This window comes from Falco cherrug, chromosome Z (genome assembly GCF_023634085.1).
Source record: "Falco cherrug isolate bFalChe1 chromosome Z, bFalChe1.pri, whole genome shotgun sequence".
NCBI lineage: Eukaryota > Metazoa > Chordata > Aves > Falconiformes > Falconidae > Falco > Falco cherrug.
The window spans coordinates 26,456,758-26,477,144 of NC_073720.1; the positions used below are offsets into that span (position 1 = coordinate 26,456,758).

Sequence of the window (20,387 nt, forward strand, 5' to 3'; positions counted from 1 at the left end):
CAGTCTCCCATTTCTCCCGTACCTCCCCTCCTGCAAGTTCTTGCTTTACTGTTTAATATCTTGCACTGTTGTTTACTTCCTTGGCAGCCACCCCTCACTTCTGTCATTTTTTCAGTCCATCCTTCACTTCAGCTATAGTGAAATGAAGCTATACTTAAGCTGTATTACATTTCATGCCCACGGCCTGCCACTCTTCCTTTGTCTGCAATGGATCTCTGTCAGACGTGGCTCCTCCTGTGAGGCAGTGTTTGTATGTCCCTCATCTCAGTGGTACAGCTGCTGTAATGACACCCCTTCCTGCTCCCCATAAACTGTGCTTCTCTCACTACATACTGGGGCAGAAAGAAATCTCTGCCACCACTGTCGCAGCCCCAGCAAGCAGTCACAAATGGGATCAGGAACAGAAGTACTGCTCTCAGGTAACCAGCAGCAATAGATCCCTTCATGCCCCACACTAATGAAACCAGAATACTGGTTCAGGAGCACAAGCTGCAGCTTTCTAAGAGAGGTGGAGTTAATGCTTCATCATGCGCCCTTTCAGCAGGCTGCCCTCATCCCGTGCACAGCTGCTCGTCTTTGTGAAGGCACTGCGTGCTGCCATGCATTGTATAGTGATGCTGGTACTTGTCCGAGGCACTGTTTTGCAAATCAGAATAAAGGCATTTTACAGCAGTTATAAAATACTGGAGTAATCTCTGTTTAATCAGCTGTGAATCTGTCTGGTTCCTCTTTCATTCTGCATTTTTATTGCCCAGAGCAAGTTTGTTCTTTATTTATAACATCATTCTTGACAGTTTACTTTCTTACCATCACTACTTTGAGATGTTATTGACTTAACATCAATTGAGTCTTTCCTTCTGTTCTTGCCTTTGAAAGAATGGGATTCTGAAAATACAAAATAAAAGCTTTAACTATGCATCAAGTAAGACCTGTACAGAGTCTTCTTCATCTAAAATTCTGAACATTTAATAAAGTGATCGTAATGATACCACATAAGTGGGGGAAATACTGTAATCTCTGCACATCAGAACAAGGGACTCGGTGTCTATTTTAGAGCGACTTGTTTAAAGACACCTGGAAAGCTGTTTCGCAGTGAAGTCAAGATGAACGGGGAGTTGCTTCAACTAACTTTACCTGCCTAAAAGCAGCAGTTTTCCAGGCTGCCTCTGTCTAACATAGTTGTCAAAGATCCTGCTTTAGGAGAGATGTCTCAGGCAGGTGCGTTGAACCCCTCCTGCAAGCCCCTTTTGCTTTACACTGAACACTGAACAAGGCTGAATTTAACTGCCTAGAAATCTAGCCAAGTGAGAAAAATCCCATCTCAGTCTACAGTCTTCCAGGCCAAGCACAATTCAGACTCAGACAGCTTTTGCTTTTAATTGCAATAATTTTTTGTACACCATGTTTAAGAAAAATCCAACATACTGAGAAGAATTATAAACAATCAATTCAATTGCTGTGAAAATTAACCACGCACCAAGCTGTCATTCTTGAAATGACATTCTGCCATTTGCTAAAGCAAGAGAGGTTATCACATCCAGACAAATGCAAAAGCTGGATGAAATGCCTGGAAAGAGCCTCAAGAAAAAGTGATTTGGTAAAATTTCATTTTCCTCCAAAACAGTACAGTCTGTACTCTCCCTTATGTTTAAAAACAGCAACTGGCCATCTATGCAAGACTTCGCGGGAGTCTCTATGATGCCTAATCCCAGAGTATCTGAAATGCCACTCAAAGATCAGAGACCCCAGCAAGGCTTCAAAAAGAGACAACTGTCATGTGAAGAACCAGAAACACCATAAAACTGATATTCTCAACAAAAGGACCAATTTGCATACATTCTGTCATAAAGACAGGATATATGCAGCCTGTCTTTAGCAAAATAAAATGAAAAGTGCAGTTCTCCAGAATTAAAAAATTATCCCTCTACAAAATTACTGGAATACAATGTCTGTCTTAATTCTTTTCTTTACCACAGATTTACAAGACAGCTTGGATCTTAATTTGTTTTAGTCCAGACTGGAGAAACTGAAAGCATTTTTCTCTGTGAACAGCTAAGAGCAGGGCATAACAAATGTATGTTATTTTATTTATTTATTTGATAGGTCTTCTCTTTCAGACTCCTTTCCTACATTAATATTTGGTGGAGTGTAACGTAAGGCACTTGAATGGGAGCAAACATTTGTACACAAACATAGCTGTGAGTGGCAGTAGCTGACAAGACAACTCTGCTTGCATTAAATACCAACCACCAAGTTGGAAACTTTGCTAGTGCCACCTAGAGTGCATAAAAGCTAATCTGTGCCACACTAGTTTTAGCTGAAAATATTTAAATGCCTTCCTTCACCTCGTGGTCTCTCCATCCAGATGTGCTACACATCACACCATCACAAACAGCATGATACACCTGGATTATTTTTCCTACACTCATCACATACTGGTATATGCCTATGGCTCTGGGAATTTATTCTTCAAGCACAACCACAGACTGCAGGGAAGGATAACCTACATCACATAAATGTGACTCTAAGATTGCCTGCTTTCACTGCACCATAGTGATCAACGTGGTGTCATAGGATGTGGCTTCCCAGTCTTGGAATCTGTCACAGTAATGTGCAAAACCTAAATGCCCACATAATCTGTAAAACAACAACATGTTAACTAGTAACAAGGGTTCTTCAGCTTAATTCACAGGTATTCTCACCTTCCTGTTGCAGGAAAGAAACTGTGAGAAAGAAAAACTGCATTTATTACAGGGACACAGGAGCAAGCAGTTTAAAACACTGTGGACCAGTTTTGATGGCAGCAACGGTAACGAGAGCGGCAAATTGCATATATTGTCTCTTACCACCCCTGTCCATTATTATTTGGCATCTCAGAGCTCTCCAATGCTGGTACCTATTCTTATGCTACTTGGAAAAGCAGGGGATGTTAAGCAGTCACTTCCCATGGTCTCCGTATGTTATATCCTTCTATGTGAAAATGAGAAGCTGCCTGACATTGCCCAGCAATGCTGGCCCATGTTTCACAGCGGGAAGGGCCTCAGGTGCCAGAAGGTAACAGGGCACAAGAACCTGCTCACTCCAAATAAGACAGCAGTGCTGCGTCTGGCTCAGATCACTAGAACCACAAGCTCAAAACTGGCCTTTGGTGCCTCCTTCCTCAGAAAAGAGTGTTACTCCAAACATCACACAGCATCAGAAGGGATTATCCCTTTATACTCCATGCTGTTAGTCGAAAGCTATGTGTGAGCTACTGAGAGCTTGATGGGGCTGTCTGCAGGTAAGCAAACCTGCCCGAGACACAGGGCGAGGGCTGTGCAGACATGCTGCAGCAGCTCGGTGCTGGCTGGACGTGACTAGCTCCAGCCCGGGCACTGCAGACAGTTACCTCAGCCCGGTGCTGGGGCCGAACCGATGGCCTGCTGACAGGTCCTAAACCTGGAAACACCAGGGCAGATCTGCTGGCACAGATCAGCACAGTTCCACACTAATTTCAAAGACAAAGGGGTGCCAAGGTACACCAGCTTCAGGATGAGACAGTGTTCTAATGCAACAAAGAGAAATACATCTCAACTGTGAATGCATGGCAAGAACTCTGCACAGGAGACTGAATTATTAATGATGGTTACAAATCCAATTCATGATGTGACATCAGAGCAGCTGGCATCTGTCATTGGCCACCTGCTCTGACCACTGACTCAACAGAGGGAAGAGACAACATTTCATGTCAGCAAAGAACCAGCCATGATCTCAAGCACAGCGGTATATAAAGGTAAATGATAACATTCTAACCTGACTGAGAATTGTCTCCTGTGTACTTCTCATCACGGTGACTCTTGTAGAGCTGAAGATGCACCAAGAGTAAAATAAAATAAGGAAAAAGAATACAAAAAGACTTTAAAAGGGCTACATTCAACACCATCCTTATCCAGCATTTTCTGTTCTGCTCTTTACAAAAAAAGTGCTTAAAAGACTCTTCAGGCCTAGTAACATGTAGAGAAATACTATGAGCATTAACAGATATGCAATGCAGAAAATCACAGATACCGTAGTGCTTTTATGTACTAAATTCCTGTTCAATGCCTGCGTCTGCAAGAGAACTGACATTCTTTTTTAGATAGTTTTAAGTGCAAATTGCATATGAACCTGAAAGATTCCAGAAATAAAATGCAAAAAGAAAAAAAAATCCTAAGATGTTCATTTTTGGCCTCTGTACAGTAATTTTAAACCCATTTTCTTAGTACTAGCTCAGCTAATCTTGCATACATCCTTTCATGAGTCACTGAGGAACTGGACTTCAAAAAAAACTCAGTTACAAAAACAACTCTCCAGCAACTGAAGAGTAGAGGTAGGTGTCTTCCTTCAGAACTTTCTTTATTTCCAAGTAATTTTTGATCAGAAAAAGTTAAACACAAAATCTTTGTGCTTCTGAAACATCTTGGGTAGCTCCACCAATAGGTATTTCAAACTTTCTTAGAATTTAAATAGGGTATTTCCATCATCTTAAAAGTCCACACGTACTGCTTGATTTACAATAACACAGATTAAGTGCTCCTCTGCTTTTCTATCCTGCTCAGAAACAAAAGCATAGTCTGTCCAGTACATGACAGTTTAATATCTGCTAATAACTTCTCTCCACTCCTTTGTCATGTGGTTACAAGAAACTGTTTTGCTGTTAATAGGAAAACTGAGCAGAATTTTCAGTACCTCAAGTCTTCCCTCTAAAATTAGCACATGATGTATTTAGGTATAGCTAACAGAGACACAGAAAAGGACTAAAAATAATGCATTACTTTTTTTACTCTAGTCACTATAGAAGATATACATACCCTCTAATTCAGATGAATAAACTTCAGTGCCTAGCACTGCACTTACACATTATTCATTACACATCACATTTAGGAGTCCACTAATGTCATCTAACTTATGGTGACTGTTTCCTCTGACCAAATCCATCACCTGCCTATAGCAAAGCACTAGATTGTGTGGAAGCACAAAATCCATGGTTGCAACCTGTGAGTTAAAAGGAGAGCACAGCAAAGTTGCACTTACACCCTTTTAGCATCTGTATCAGTTCATGACTGAGCATGCTGGAGGGTCCCCACAGGGATAATTCAGGAAAGAAAGTAAAGGAATGATACAAATTCTGTTTTCCATCATTCTTGCACATGCTCCACTTTTTTTTTTTTTTTTTTTTTTTTGCTGGTGCAGAGAGGAGAGGAAGAATGTGGAAGGCAAAGAGAATGGAAAGGCAAAAAACCAAAATCCAGGAGTGGCTTTCTGTAATGAGTAAGAGGGAAAAAAACCCCAGGAAGGGGAAAACCTGTGCTCATGCTCCATATAGATCTTGTTCAAGGGAGTGTAAGGAATTAATCTTCCAGAAAACTGATTTTATAAGCTTAAAACACCTGTCTTGTGATCATGCAGGAACTCTCAGAGAAATCATCTTGTCCAAAGTAAGATCGAGGAAGCTCATCAGATATGGTACAGTGACACAAGGCATCTGAACTGCTTGTTCTGGTCCCAAACTGGAGCTTCTATCAGAGCCCATGGATCTATCTCTGTCTACTGCACAACTGGCAGAAAACATTGGCACAGTCCTTTAGAGTGCCCTACTAAAAAAATAAACCACATTTCAGTTCTGCATACTTCTCTTACCCCTTCTGCAGGCATGACCTGAAAGATCCAGGTAAGGTAACATATGAGGGCAGTTACACAGCTAATCTTGGGCCAATATGTTCTTAAGAGGAGAAACGCTACCTCTGTTGTAAATCTGTGAATGTGCAAACACTGGACTCTAACCTGCCAGGTCTCAAATTGGCAAAAACAGCATTAATCATTACCTAGGCTTCAGCACATGGAATAGTCACATGAAAGTCAATCCCCATTCATAAACCTTCACTGTAAGGATACTTGATACACTCTGAGATGTATTTTTTTCCATGCATAAATACTTGGTTTTTGTATGTGATAGATTTGTCACAGAAATACATGAAGGTTCCTGCAGCACAGTGACCTCTAATCATACTGTGATATCCCTTACCAAGGCTGTTGGTAATGACAACATGCATTTTTTAAGGTGAAACAATTCATAACAATGCAAGGATGTAAGTCTAAATGCTGAGATCAAGCCATTAATGATTATGTTGATGCAGTGAAACATCAGACATTTGCATCAAAATTTGAATTACGACAGCTTTTACTCCTCTATAACTAAATAGTTTGTTCGATTTCTTCTTGTCCTTCCATAAGGAATTATCTGGGGCTTGAAAATAAACCTAACATTTTTTTAGGGCAGAGAAAAGTTGTACTGCTACAGGTATTCAGACATGGATTTTAAGAAAACTGCAATGTCTGAATGTTGATCAGGATTTAAAACATCACATTAGTATTGCTAGAAAAATAACTCTTAAAAGTCTCATGAATATAATACAGATACTCCTGTACATCATCATCACTGCCCATCTAAAATTAAAAAAAAAAAAAAAGCCAACCCAAACCCAAACACACCCAACCCCCCCAAATTTCAAGACACTCTTTGAATTTTTTCATGCAATGCCAGAGCACCTGGTGCTCTGCTACAGACAGGAGGTATTTCCACCACAGAAGTGAAACAGAGTAATTACCTAGTTCTATTGAATGCACCTTGGTTTTTTCCCTAATGGACCTTAAATCTCCACAGACCATGCTTTCTGTTAGGCTGTGGTCTTCAACCTTTGTGGCAGATCTCTACATCTGTGGAGAACCCTTCAAGGCCATATTCTTTGGGCCCACCAAATGTGTAAAGCTTCCCAGACCTATAGCTTGTTGCATTAGTGCTTTATTTACCAATAACTGCTTATGAACCAAAACTAAAAATGTTGACTTCCTGGTGCTTTCCAAAGTGCAATGGGGATGGTTTCAACAGTCATATTTTATCGAATACCACCTATGAACTTCTTCAAATAGTAAAGGTTTTCCAGTAATGTGTTAATATTCAGTATTGTTGTACTGAAGAAAGGGCAACTACAAATAGGAGTGACTTTCTAAATACCTTTTAGGCACAAGTGTCTTAATCCACATAATGGGTAAAAGCACATTAAAATTCTAACTAAAAGAAGATACATAAACCCCTCCTCTAAAGAACATGGAAACACACCCTGTTTCCAAAGCCCATCCTCAGCCTAAAATGTTGCCAGCTATTGCCTGTGCTTCCCACTTTCTATCTCACCCCTACAGACCACAGGCTCAAGACAGATTTCACTCCTTTGCTCACAAAAGTCCAGACTTCTTTACAGGCCCCATACTAGAGTATTTTTGAGGCAGACAGTTTCAGAGGGAGGGAACCAGGAGCAGATGACGGCAAACAGGTCCCCATGCCACCAGCTTTGCTGCAGGACTTGCTTGGCGGGATTTGTGCCTGGAATGCAGAGACCCATGTCAACTGCCACTGCTGGTTTACTTGGGTTATGGCTTGGGTTACACCCCTCCACAACACACCTGATGGTCACGGGATGCCTCAGGTCCTGCACAAAGGCTACACTTTATTCAGGAACCTCACACTGGCAACCTTGTGACAGCTGAGCACAGGTCATTATTGGACATAAGTACACCAGATCACACTGGCAAGAGCAGCTGTAGAAAAATGCCCCTGAACTCCCTTTGGACTATGGTCTGTGTTGCTTCACAGTGTCACGCACTCAACTGCCACATCCATGTTCCAGAGAATTAAAGCCTTTCTTTCTCTACTCAGCAGTCCTAGAAAAGAAGAATAGCCCATGCAAATGCTGAAGTTTTCTTGCTCGCTCCACCAATCAAGGAGAATCTCATTGACAATACAGATCACATCCTTTTGGAAAAATAACAGTTTCTAAACCAAAAAAATATCAGTTTAGTAAAGGCTATGAAAATTATGACAGGAAAGAAATACAATACCTGTTTGTTGTTTTCATTAGGGCAATTCAGCCTTTTGAGGGACACAAAGTGTCTTATTTTCCTAGCAACAGAAAAAAAACACATTAGCGTATCAGATGGCAAAGAGAGAAGTAAAGTGATGCACTGCTATTTTACAAAGCAGAGGTCTCCACACCCTCATGAAACAAGATACCAAAACCCAACATCAAACAGATGACTGGGCAACAAGCACTCCTTCACCATTACAGTGATGTTTTTGTCCCAGAACAGCTGCTCCTTTTGCTCCTGCAGGAATTCACCTGCACATCTGGGAGCAGAATCTGGCAATGTGCCCACACTACGCCGCAAAGGTGTGAGCATGTACAAGCACGGACACAAACAAGGGGATCGCCCAGATGCTGTTCATTCCAGCTAACCCTGTGACAGTTTGGATTCCACAGAATAACTTCATAAAGAAATGCACAGTAACATGAACCTAAAGGTCTACTTGCCAGTGTCTATAGCACGTAACTATATAACTAACAATATACCAGTAACATTATTAACTGTTACAACTTTACAGTTCTTTTACCCAGGGTATGTCAACTCCAAAATGGACGAAAGTCAGCAACAAACATGACCTTCTCAACTTTGCTTGTCCTTTCCACACTGCTTGAAGCCAGCAGTTATATCAGGACCTTGCTACTAAATACATGGAGGTTCATGTCAAATTTACAGATGGGGAAAGCAGAGAGAAGGCCCTACAAAGCAGAAAGCAGTTATGTTCTGCACGAGTTAGTTACCCTCCTTGACCCATCACAGGTGTTATCTTCACATGCTGCTGGATACTGTCTCCTGATTTTCTTCTTGCGTAGTAAACTCCTTGCCATTCCTAAGCAAACAGACACAACAGAGACAACATCTAAGAATACGCAGCTTGTAGTCAAATACTCATTTATTATTACATAGTCCTTACATAGTAAATGATTACATATTAATTTGTGGTTGTATTTTTTAAAACAGTGTAAAATTTATTAATACAGAGTAGCACCTTTAACAGGCATTTGCTAACGTAAGGACAGAGTAAATATCTTTTTCTGTGAGAGACTACAATTTTTACAAAGAACTTTAGGCATCATCTACTTTAAGGGATACAAACATTCTTGCTGGGTAACACCATAAGCAGTGGTGGCTGCACAAAACATCCAGAGGATATCTCCCCTGGGAGCAGTAGAACCAAACTCTGTGCTCAGCACCATTCAGCTTTGAAGCTGTCAGTCATCAGGTGGCATGTATGCTAAATTTCAGAAGCCCTTGACCTAACGATGTCCTTGAACTAACCTCAGGTAACCAACAGCCTATTTGCACTCCATGACTTTTCTCACGACCACGGATCTCTGAGGCACTCCGGATCAGCAAAAGGAAGAAAAAAATTCTTCATGGCATCTTTTATCCTATTCTCTCATGTAAATGTCCATTTCTCTGACTAGCCACTGATTTTCCCTCCATCTCCACTGCTACAGGAAAGCATCAAGAGGACACCAGGCCAACACAGGCATGTATGCACCATCTGTAAGCAGTCCACTGATACAGATATAAAAAATACCTTCTGGTAAGGACTGGAGAAGGAAGGAAGTTGAAGCAAAAGGCTTCTCTCTTTACCACCTCAAAGAAGAGAGATTTTAAGGAGGGATCTACTTGGCAGCAGTATAGGATGAAGTTGGGAAATGGGTGGACGATACCTTCTCTGTCACAGAGAAAGATGGATAGAGGCAGAGCTAGCAGCTGGGCAGCCTGTGTAAATGAGGAGCAAAGCAAAAGTAGCCTGCAGGTATGGCTAATAAACCAAGGTGAACCTGCAAACAACTCCAGCGACCCTCAAAGCTCAGATCATTGCAGGAAATGACAGAAATATTCAAGAACTCCCTAAAGTTCATGAAGAGGAGGGTGAGACTGCTGCATATATCAGAAGAACATATTTCCAGGAACATGCAGTGCTTCTGTGGCCTGTCACCACCACAACAGGAGTTCACAGCACACTGCAAATATTTTAACTATAGTTAGAAAAACACACCCCACTGAGTGCTGACATATTTTGGTGCTTAAAGCACAGTCAATGAAGGCTCTGCAGTTATGACAGAACAGTTAAACCTTTCTGGATGATGCAGCCACCTGAGAGACTGACAGAGGGACAAATTGTTATGTTCCAAGTAACAAAAGCTCCATAGGCTTTAAGCAAAACAGAAACACAGAAAATGTTCCTATATCACTACTAAGCCAACAAATGGGTAGAGGAGTTCAGTCAGGTCCTAAAAGCCAAGATAAAGAAATCTGTAGTCCCTTGTACAAGGCATGGGCTGTTGTGCTCCTAACAGATCTGAGGAGCAGAATTCTGGTCTTAAATGTGCATGTACACTCATGAAAACCACATCTTTTTTTCTTAAGAGACATTTTGTGTTCTTAAACCTAGAGCATTAAAAATAAAGCAGAATAGAAATCTAAAGCAATTTTGCCTGAGTTTATTTTATATGCTTACCTTTCCTTTTTTAATAAATGTGTTAATAGTGTCTAAAAGATCCACACAGTTTTTATCACTTTTTGGTAGTTCAGTAAGTTCCTTGCCAATAAGCTCTCCTTTGTGATACCCCATCATCCGTTCAAAGGCTGGATTAACATACTGCCAAACAAAAGTACTTTAGTGTAAGATGAAAAAGAACATAATTCAAGGATACTCATGTATAACTATCAAAGTGCTGCAAGTTTTACATCTAAACCCATAACCACACCCCCCTACAATTCAGTGTTTTTCATACAGAAGTACTATGTAATGGTGAAACATTTTATTCAAGTAAGGAGCTGAACACAGAAGGCGCTACGTAAACTGTTACCAGAAGGCATAGAAAGAGAACAAAACTGTACAGGGCATCTAGTTCTGCTACACATTTCATCCTGGTTTTACCATAAGCAACTGAATCAATCATCAAATGATCACTGAAAATTAATCATCTAAATAAAATTACTGAAGAAAAAGTCTTAAAAATTCAGCAGGTGTCAATGTGCAGCATTCAGAAATAAGGCAGTTCATTGCACAGGCCTTTGGAATGGGCAACAAAACTGAAATGCTGAAATAGAACAGAAACTACTGAGCAAAGACCTCTTTGGGGTTCCTCTCTATGAGTTCTACAAAACAGGTTTTTTTCGCCTACCTGAATGACATGATCTTCACTGGTTATTTCTATAGCTTCCTGACAATGGTCTAATGCTGTAAACACTGCATTACAAGCCCTGAAATTAGGAAATGATTCAGGTTAGTTTTATTGTTACAACAGTTTGCTCACTACAAATATGTTATTATATTGTACTTATCAGTAGATGAATCACAAAGCAGCCTGTTGTTTTGGCTAAAACATGTCACCATCTCCATTATGATTCTTTCTCAGGAAATCCAGCTTCAGACATCCCTGTTCTTAACATGTTTTTACTGCAGAGCACATTGTAAAATTGCTCATGGGTACTGCAGCATCTTAATAGTATGTTTCTTTCTCCAAACATGCTCTAGCCAACAGGAGCTAACAGCAGTAAAAATAACAAATGGCTGTTACATTAGAATAGAGAGTTTTGTGATCATTAAAGATAGGGAACACAAAAATTATCACAGCAGATATATACAAAGTTTTCAATACAGCAAATAGATTGGCACTATCAAAGAAGTTGTAATACAACATAATTAAAGGAAACCATTTCAGCCATCTCAAAGTCCCAGTCAGAAACCCACCAATTTTCCTGCTTCCAAGTAATAATTCAGTGACTTCATTTCCATACATCTTGATCTTTATTAAGGGCCAAAATGATCTTTGTTTCCCAATTTTTCAGGGCTATCCATGAACTAATGCAGGAAAATTAAAGCCTAACTTTTTTGCTACAAAATTTAGATTGCTTAAATTATGATTTACACAGGATGGGGTTATAAGCTCCTAATACTAGAAAGGGAAGGGGGTTGGGGAGAGAGGGGTGGGTGGGAAGAGGGCATACCAAAAGAAACAACCCAGATGTACTTGCTTTGATAAATGTCAGCCCTTCACCTTTGATTTGGACTAAACACAAACTAATCTTCTATCTACATCTCATTGCAGGGAGCATAAATGCACCATGCATAAACATTCTTGTATACAGTTATTGCCTAAAAGGAACATCTTGCTCCCAGACTGCATAGTGGGGTTTAAATTTATACTGGTAATAAAGAATTAGGAAATAAAGGACATTACCAGTTCTGCTCATCATAGAAGTAACTCAAATAGGATACACCAAAAGATATACACAGAGACATAGACACACAGCTGCATGGATGAAGATTTGTAGAAGTGTTGTACACAGAAGATGACAGCCGTATTTCAGCTCAGACATTAGGAGTTGCTCCCAATGTAATTTTACAATGATTTTCTAGCAGTCCAAGCTGGCTCCAAAGTGTGATTTTTGTGCTGTGTGAAACAACTGATTTATCTCAGTGGTAGATGCCTGTCTGGTACACCAGCTGCATAAACTTTCTGCAAGAAAACACACAGCTCTGTTTGTACTGTTCAAACCTTAGTATTTTAATTTGATCTGGCAACCAAGCCAGCAAAATTGCAAGTTTAAATGGCCCATATCCTCTTTGATTAACATACACCTCCCACAGATGTCAACCAAGCTTCAAACCAGAAGCAGCTACATGGAGAGGCAGAGTCCCCACTTGGAATGGAAAGACACTTCTGACCACTGACATGACCTCACATACTGCTTTCTCAGGCTGGTCCTACCTTTTCACCATGTTTTTCTTGTATCTGAACACCTGAAATATCCTGGGTTTAATTCCATTGACAACTTTCTGAAAATATTCTCTCTTCCCTTCTACAAAACTGTATAGAAGACATACTGAGACAGCAAACAGACCAGAGACCCAGTGGGACAGACATACAGTGCAACCCTTTTTTCCCCACACTTAATTAAACCACACAGATGAAAACAAATTATAACCGAACAGCATCACCAAACAACACTAGTTCTGCTTAGCTTTTAATAGCAAATTCATTTAAAGCACCTGCCTAATCAGGCAGAGGTAGGGGGAAATCCTCTGTTGCAAGACGTCAGCATCTCCAAGTTAGAAATACACCTTTTCAGAAAGTTTATCTTTTTTAAAAAATGTTGCTTATAAGCATTACTTCTGCTTGTTACATGACAAGGAGTATTGAACTATTTAATTATCCTGGGTCTGCATCTATTAAGCTCTTTAAACTACTTAACTATTCTGGCAATGCATCTGGCAGTGGCACTAGCAAACCCAAAAATACCACTGGTTTTTTTTCACAGTATTTTGCAATGCTGCCAAGGGCTCACAAAACAGTCATGCTCAGAGGTGATGTAAATATAGCATACACACATAAATATACACACACATAAATATATATCATGCGTATTATCAACACAAAAGACATGATATCACAGAATACATTTTATATTGTACTACTATTTACATAAATTAAAAGGAAGTAGGCTCACAGTTTATGTAACTACATTCAAGAGAGCAAAAGCAAGCAGAATTACAAGTGAGTAGTATACTGTTGTTTCCATAAACAATGTTTCCATAAACAATGTCAGTAGATGAAATGCCACTGGGGACTGACATTGTTTCCTTCTAATTTTATTGAATTTTAATATTTTTTGGTGATGGGTATAAATAAACTTGCAGAAAAACATGGTACCCAATATGATTCATGCTACCTGTGTTGGAGTTTTAATTATCTGCATTCATAATTGATACTATTAATGTAGAGATACTCAAACTGTATTTGCATCTTGTTCTTGGAATGAAACATAAACTACCAGCATTGTGTGTATGAATGACAGCTTAATCTTCCTATATAAAACTGACGTTTCTGATCCATGCTGACTTAATTCAGAAGTCACTTACTTCATGTTGCACTTACAAGCGAACAACAAACCAAGTCAGGACCACCATAAGACCTAACTGAACTCTAAATTTTCACAGCTGCTGACTTTTGGAAAACACCTATTAAAAACTGTGTGAGCCCAAATTACATTTTTTCCGCTGAAAATCTTACTGTAATTGCATTCTGCATGCACAAACAAACAGTCACTTGAACTTCAGTCACTTTGGGATTGATTTGCAAATAAAACGTTAGAAAAATCTACTTCTTACACAGAGACATGGGAACCTGTAGAGAATTCACAGTATTTCTGTAGATTGAACTGGAATTAATTTATGACACCCAAGTAGCAGACATTTTCTACACGACAGTCAACTTCAAGGGCTTTTTTTCATATAGCTGTATTGCAAACAAATTTACATGCATCTATAAGCACCTGTATTAAATATAAAATCAATAACATTAAAGAAAAAGTGATAAGGGAATGAAAGTAATTTAATTTCTCATTAAGATAAAAAAATGTGCTCCTGGTCTTCCAAGTCTTGCCCAAGAAACAAAATAAAAGTTCAGGGTTTGAAGAGCCAGATCGAGATTGTGTTTCAGCTCCAGCTATCAAACATGAAATCTCACATGTGTGAGATCAAGAATGATTTTGTGAAGTTTTACGACAGTGTAAATTTGCAGCCCATAAACCTTACAAACAAGACAGCATTTTAAAAATGTAAATTTTCAATTAAACAAGCCAAAGTTGTTGTTCTGCAATATTTCTGCTAAAGGATCTTGCCCTGACTGTAATGCTGGTAGTACTAGCTACTAGAACGTTGCCAAATTCAATATGGGCACCTCAGGACATATGGGACACAAGCGAGCATCAGAATAAAGGGCAGGTACTGTATTTTGCATTAAGGAAAGCTGTCATTTAAACCACTAGTGAATGAAACATACACAGACCAAGCTTTCTGAAGGTATCAGTTACTAAAGCACTTAAATTTGTCCTTTACAAAATAACAGAAGAATGAAATAAGGGTATAGTATATCAGTTAACATACAGATGCAAAGCACATATATTCATAGCTGGGAAGAAGTGGAAAGTAACCTGATACAGTTATGTAGACCAAGCGGTTGATGTTTGCAGTTTCTTACACTTCTACATACCGTAATTTGAACTGAGATCGCACTTCCCCATGTTCTATTTGAACCAGTTCATTGTAACAAGCAGTTATGCTGCTATTCTCCATGAATTGCTGGAAGACAAATCAAGAGTGCATGAAATAGACTGGAATGGTTTTAAACTGTTATTTCTGTTCCTGCATCTAAAACTCTAACCTTATAAAGAGAGCTGGCATGAGTCCAGCACGGGGCCACGAAGGTGATTAAGCATCTCTCCTGCGAGGATAGGCTGAGAGAGTTGGGACTGCTCAGCCTGGAGAAGAGAAGGCTCAAGGGGGGATCTCATCAAGGTATACAAATATCTGAAGAGACAGTGCAAGATGCAAGAAGACACAGCCAGCCCCTCTCCAGTCGTGCCCAGTGACAGGACCAGAGGCAATGGGCACAAAGGGAAACCAGAGGCTTCCTCTGAATATCAGGAAAGAGTTTTTTTACTGTGATGGTGACTGAGCACTGGCATAGATTGCCCAGGGAGGCTGCGGAGTCTCCATTCTTGGAGATCTTCAAAAGTTGTGTGGACATGGTCCTGGGCAACCTGCTTTAGATGGCCCTGCTTGAGCAGGGAGGTTGTGCAAGATGACCTCCAGAGGTCCCTTCCAACCTCAACTATCCTGTAATTCGGTAGAATTAAAAAGCTTTAGTTGTACCTTTTGTGTTCAGTAATCATGTTTTCCCCAGGAATGATTTTCTAATTCTTAAGACAGCATGGCTATCTAAATATAAAGCAAGTATAAAAAATATCCTAAAATCTCAATGGTGAATTTTCCTGCTTGGTAGAAACAGATAATCTAAAACACCCCAAACACAGTCTCACATAAAACAAGTACTGTCTTGATGTTTATTTTGAACATCTATCCTTAATTCAGAATGGAAATGGAAGACCTTAGAGACATAAAACGTTAATGTTAAAGAAAGAAAAAAAAATATTATATTTGACATTTCATTTGTTTTCAAGCAAATACCGCAGCTGAAGCTCAGAAGGTGAAGCAACTTTGCTCCACAAGTCATCTCACTGAGCTGTCACTGTGAATGTAGAAGTGCAGAAAAGCATATAAAGCAAGCAGCATGCTGACAACAGTTAACATTTATACACTCCAGATGGGAGAGGATGTCCTCTTTTTGTTAGGCAAAGGTAGTAAGCTGAAATGTCTTGTGCTTGATCCTGCTGAAATCATTTTATGTTGATAGAAAAGTAGTAAATTCTCTGATTTCAATTTAAGTTTACTGCTCATTAGTAAACTTGCTATGAAGAGCTGAATCATCTTTTAGAAATACATGTTTTCTAGTTTTTAAAAACTAGACTATCGTTTTCACAGAAAACACCCAGTGTTGTCACTAGTTCTCACAGCACAGCTGCATACAGAGTCAAGAGGCAGCACTCAAACCTCCAAGGAACAAAGAATGGCTTTTTAAGAAATCTGCGCTTCTCTCCTGTATGAAAAATTGTGTTTTGGGGACAAATGGCTTAATCCCAAGCTGCCAGTAAAATGTAAAAAAGTGAAATTTGAAATAAATGCAGACATAGGTCTGCTTCACTCCTTGATGTTAAGATCTTAAAATATTTCTATAATATTTCTGTAACTCTCACTTCACTCACTAAGTGAATGTATGGGAAATCAAAAGGCACAATATCAAACTGGCAGAAGCAAAGGTACAAATGATGATGCTTTTGGATAACAAACTGCCTGCAAACAAACTTGCCTTTTACAGCACTGTAGATTTAGATTTTCAGTTTTAAGAGTGCTCTTTTAAATATTCAAATATGCTAGTGTTAAATTTAAAATAATATAAAAGCAAATCTACCAATAATATACAATTTAACAATGATGGCTACCTATTTCACAAACTAAATTTACTACAGCACACTAAAACTCTTTATAGACTGAATTTTAAAGTAGTGCTGTTTACTGACAAAATTTAACCACTGCTGTTTACTGACAAAAATCAACCACTATATTGGCACAAATCTTTGGCTAAGAACCAAGAATTGCAGCTTTTTGAAATGCTAAACCTGCTCTGTTTAACTGTTGTATTCTGCAGATGCACAGAATCTCTTTAAGTTTTTAGTACTAACACTATTCATTCACTGGCTCACTCAAAGCTGAGAAATCAACTGGGACCTGAAAAAAGCAGAAAATATTTCCTTTTTCTAATCTGTGCATCTAAATGAGGCACAAGATGATGATGATCTATTAACTCTCAAACATTAGAAGGCAGACAACAATACTTTCTTTTAAAAAAGTTCAGTATTTATACAGTACATTATACAGTACATTTTGATTTAACTAACATATACTCTCAAATTACATTTTACGTCATTATAATAGGATTCTACTGTCATCCTATACAGAACTTGCCACAAGCCACAAGAGTCATCCGCTAGTAGGGATGCATCATTCTTCTTGCTTAGCAAGTAGTACTAGGTTTAATATTAAAGATTTATTTTATTGCAAACCAGAAATTTTTAATAGTAACTGGTCAATGAAAATCAACATTTATTTAGGAAAAGAGGTGAAGTTCAAAATACAAGACAAGACTGTAATTGAATAACTGCAAACATTAAGGTCCCCTATTTGCTAATTTAAATCATACTTAAAAATCAGTCATGAAGCCAAATAACTTATTTAAATTAGTCCATCCTAAGTAGGGCATCAGTATTAGATTTATGAGGCTGAGGGGGAAAAACAAAAAATCAGCATAATAAATGTACTGCATTAACAATACCATTAATACATAAACACAAAAGCTCTTAATGATATAGGGGAAAAAAGAGAGGATGTAACTTTCTTGAGGAGGCACAATAAGAAACAGAAATAACTCAGCATCAAGAAAAATGCCAAAGGAATGTATAAAATTAACAGAAAAGACTCACAAAATCTTGTAAGATCTTTTAGTGATCATAGTGATCCAGATCTGGATAGTGATCAATCATCACTGATTTCATTAGAAGAAATTAAATACATTTTATAGGTACACATAAACATAGAGAGATAGTACTCTAACATAAGGTAACATGAAGGTAACAGAACGTTTTAAAGCTGAATAATCAGCTCTTCACTGCAAGAAAAAAAATGTATGTTTATTTGCAAGAGTATCCCCCCAAAAAGCTTAAAGGAGTTCTTTGGAATCTTTAGATCCAAGCCTGGTGTAGAAAGTCTGGGTTTGTCTACAACACTCTACAAAAAGGTGACAGACAACTGGCTAGAAGCTCAGACTCTTTACTAAGTAAGTTGGAGATACATTTAAAAATCAGCCACCACCAGACAAGAGTGATTGCATTCAGTGTTTTGCCAAGGTAAGCAGAGGAAGATGATGAGCAAAAATAGGACAACTGCAGAGATGATGAATAGGGATAACATAAAATAAAGCTACCAGAACAGGTGGACTTTAAAAATACAAAGAATGAAGAAAAACTCAAAATTTTAGCAGATAAGATTTTACTGCTGAGGAAGAGATTCCCTGCAAATACTATTTCTCTATTTGAAGAAGGGTATTTTTAAATCAGGGGCGGGGGGAGGGGGGGAACATGGGCACAGAGGGGAAGGAGATTGTCATTGGATATAGTACCTACTGATGCCCATCCAAGCATAAATAATTCTGACATCAGATGTGTTTTAAAAGCTTAAAAATAATTCCAAAAAGGAATTACTATATCATGCAAACTCTCTGATAAATTTGGGACAGCTAGAGGCAATGGTTGGAACAGCTGTCAGGTGCAAAAAGGTTTTACTTGCCTAGGCAGCGTGCCACTGAGATGTGTCTCAGAGCTGCACAGTGTCTCCTCTGGCGCTCCTCAGTGCTACACTTACAGTTACAATCTGGACCGCAAAACATATTGCACTGCATTGTTTTTAGATGAAACACCAGCCTTGAGGAGAAATAAAGATTTCTTTGAAAAATATTAAGTCAGAGAGAGAGAAAGAGAGAGAGAGATATGAAAGAGAGAAGGGGAAGGAGAAAACTAGACTCAGAAAGCACTAACGTTCTTGGGCTGACCTTCCTCTTAGCTTCAACTGTTCTGATTTTTGGAGCATCTAAATGCCTCAGCAATGTTTTTGCCTTTAATACTTTTGCTCCCACAGTACCCTTGCAGAGGAGGCACGATCTATTACCTCTTCTTTGAGATGATGTGCAAGCTGTGACTCGGGTGCACATTCTGCTTTGTAAAGAAACTCAAGCTAAATATGAGTTCGCTCAGACACCGAACTCAGTAGGGTGAGCAACTGAACCTAGATTTTTAGAGCCAAGAACTCCTGCCTTTCTGCTTTCTCCTGCAAAGCTGTTTTGAGAAATACTATGAACAAGTATCTTATATTCCCTTCTGCTGCCTGTACAGGAGAGACTCTAATGCTGTCCTGTGAAGAACGAGTGCAAGTCAACACAACAGACCTCAGAAAAAAAAGAATAAAATTATTTTTCACATCAGGAGGAGCCGGACTAGGATTGTAGTCCCTTTAGAAGAGGAATCCCAGCAGTCTGAGGCACACAGAGATGTCCCAGTGACTAACCAGCATGCCGTGATATGTAGCACGTTAATCAGGGTCTCCCATCACTGTTTTTTTAATGCAGTCATAAACAAAAGCCACCCACCACCCACCCAGACCACAAGAAGTTAATCTCAGTATTTCTGCTTGTTCTGGAAGGATTATCTAGATCACAGATTCTCTTATTTCATACACTTCTTGGATACACTGTCGAAAAGAAAAGAATACCTGATCAACTGCCACAGGTTTCTCATCAGTTTTTGACAGAAGCAAATTTATAGTTTTCAATTTGAGGAAGTAGAAGTGTCTGTAATTTACAAAGTAGTCATGGTTACTACATCAAATATGTAATTTATACATACCCTATCAAAGCCTGCATTAAGAAGGGGAAGAACAGAAATCTCTTCTTGGTCAGCAGATCTACAAAACAAAATCATAGAATCATATAATCGTTTAATTGGACAGGACTCTTAAGATCATTAGTCCAACTGTTACCCTAGCACTGCCAAGTCCACCACTAAACCATGTCCTGAAGCACCACATCTATGTGTCTTTTAAATAACTCCAGGGATGGTGACTCAACCACGTCCCTGGACAGCCTCTTCCAATCCTCGACAACCCTTTTTGGTCAAGAAATTTTTCCTAATATCCAATCTAAACCTCCCCTGGTGCAACTTGAGGCCGTTTCTTCTTGTCCTGTGGCTTGTTACTTGGGAGAAGAGACCAACTCCTGCCTGCCTACAACCTCCTTTCAGGCAGGTGTGCTCCAGACCCTTCCCCAGCCCCGTTGCCCTTCCCTGGACACGCTGCAGCCCCTCTACGTCCCTCCTGCAGTGAGGGGCCCAAACCTGAACACAGGGTTCGAGGTGCAGCCTCACCAGTGCCCAGTGCAGGGGGACAGTCCCTTCCCTTGCCCTGCTGGCCACACTGCTCCTGA

At 39.4% G+C, this 20,387-nt stretch overlaps 2 protein-coding genes across 2 annotated transcripts in view; one reads left to right on the forward strand and one right to left on the reverse strand.

Moving 5' to 3' along the window:
* WDR41 (WD repeat domain 41) overlaps positions 1-3,799 on the forward strand; it is a 45,085-nt gene extending 41,286 nt beyond the window's left edge. Inside the window, exon 13 of the mRNA XM_055698427.1 lies at positions 1,659-3,799. Within this exon, the coding sequence (XP_055554402.1) occupies positions 1,659-1,706 (48 nt within the window). The 3' untranslated portion in view covers positions 1,707-3,799. The remainder of the gene's footprint in view (positions 1-1,658) is intronic.
* PDE8B (phosphodiesterase 8B) overlaps positions 1-20,387 on the reverse strand; it is a 79,550-nt gene that overhangs the window by 14,824 nt on the left and 44,339 nt on the right. Inside the window, exons 5-12 of the mRNA XM_055698429.1 lie at positions 19,813-19,870; positions 14,952-15,040; positions 11,079-11,157; positions 10,409-10,549; positions 8,676-8,764; positions 7,915-7,975; positions 3,793-3,844; positions 808-885 (exon numbers count right to left, since the gene is read on the reverse strand). Of these exons, the coding sequence (XP_055554404.1) occupies positions 808-885; positions 3,793-3,844; positions 7,915-7,975; positions 8,676-8,764; positions 10,409-10,549; positions 11,079-11,157; positions 14,952-15,040; positions 19,813-19,870 (647 nt within the window). The remainder of the gene's footprint in view (positions 1-807; positions 886-3,792; positions 3,845-7,914; positions 7,976-8,675; positions 8,765-10,408; positions 10,550-11,078; positions 11,158-14,951; positions 15,041-19,812; positions 19,871-20,387) is intronic.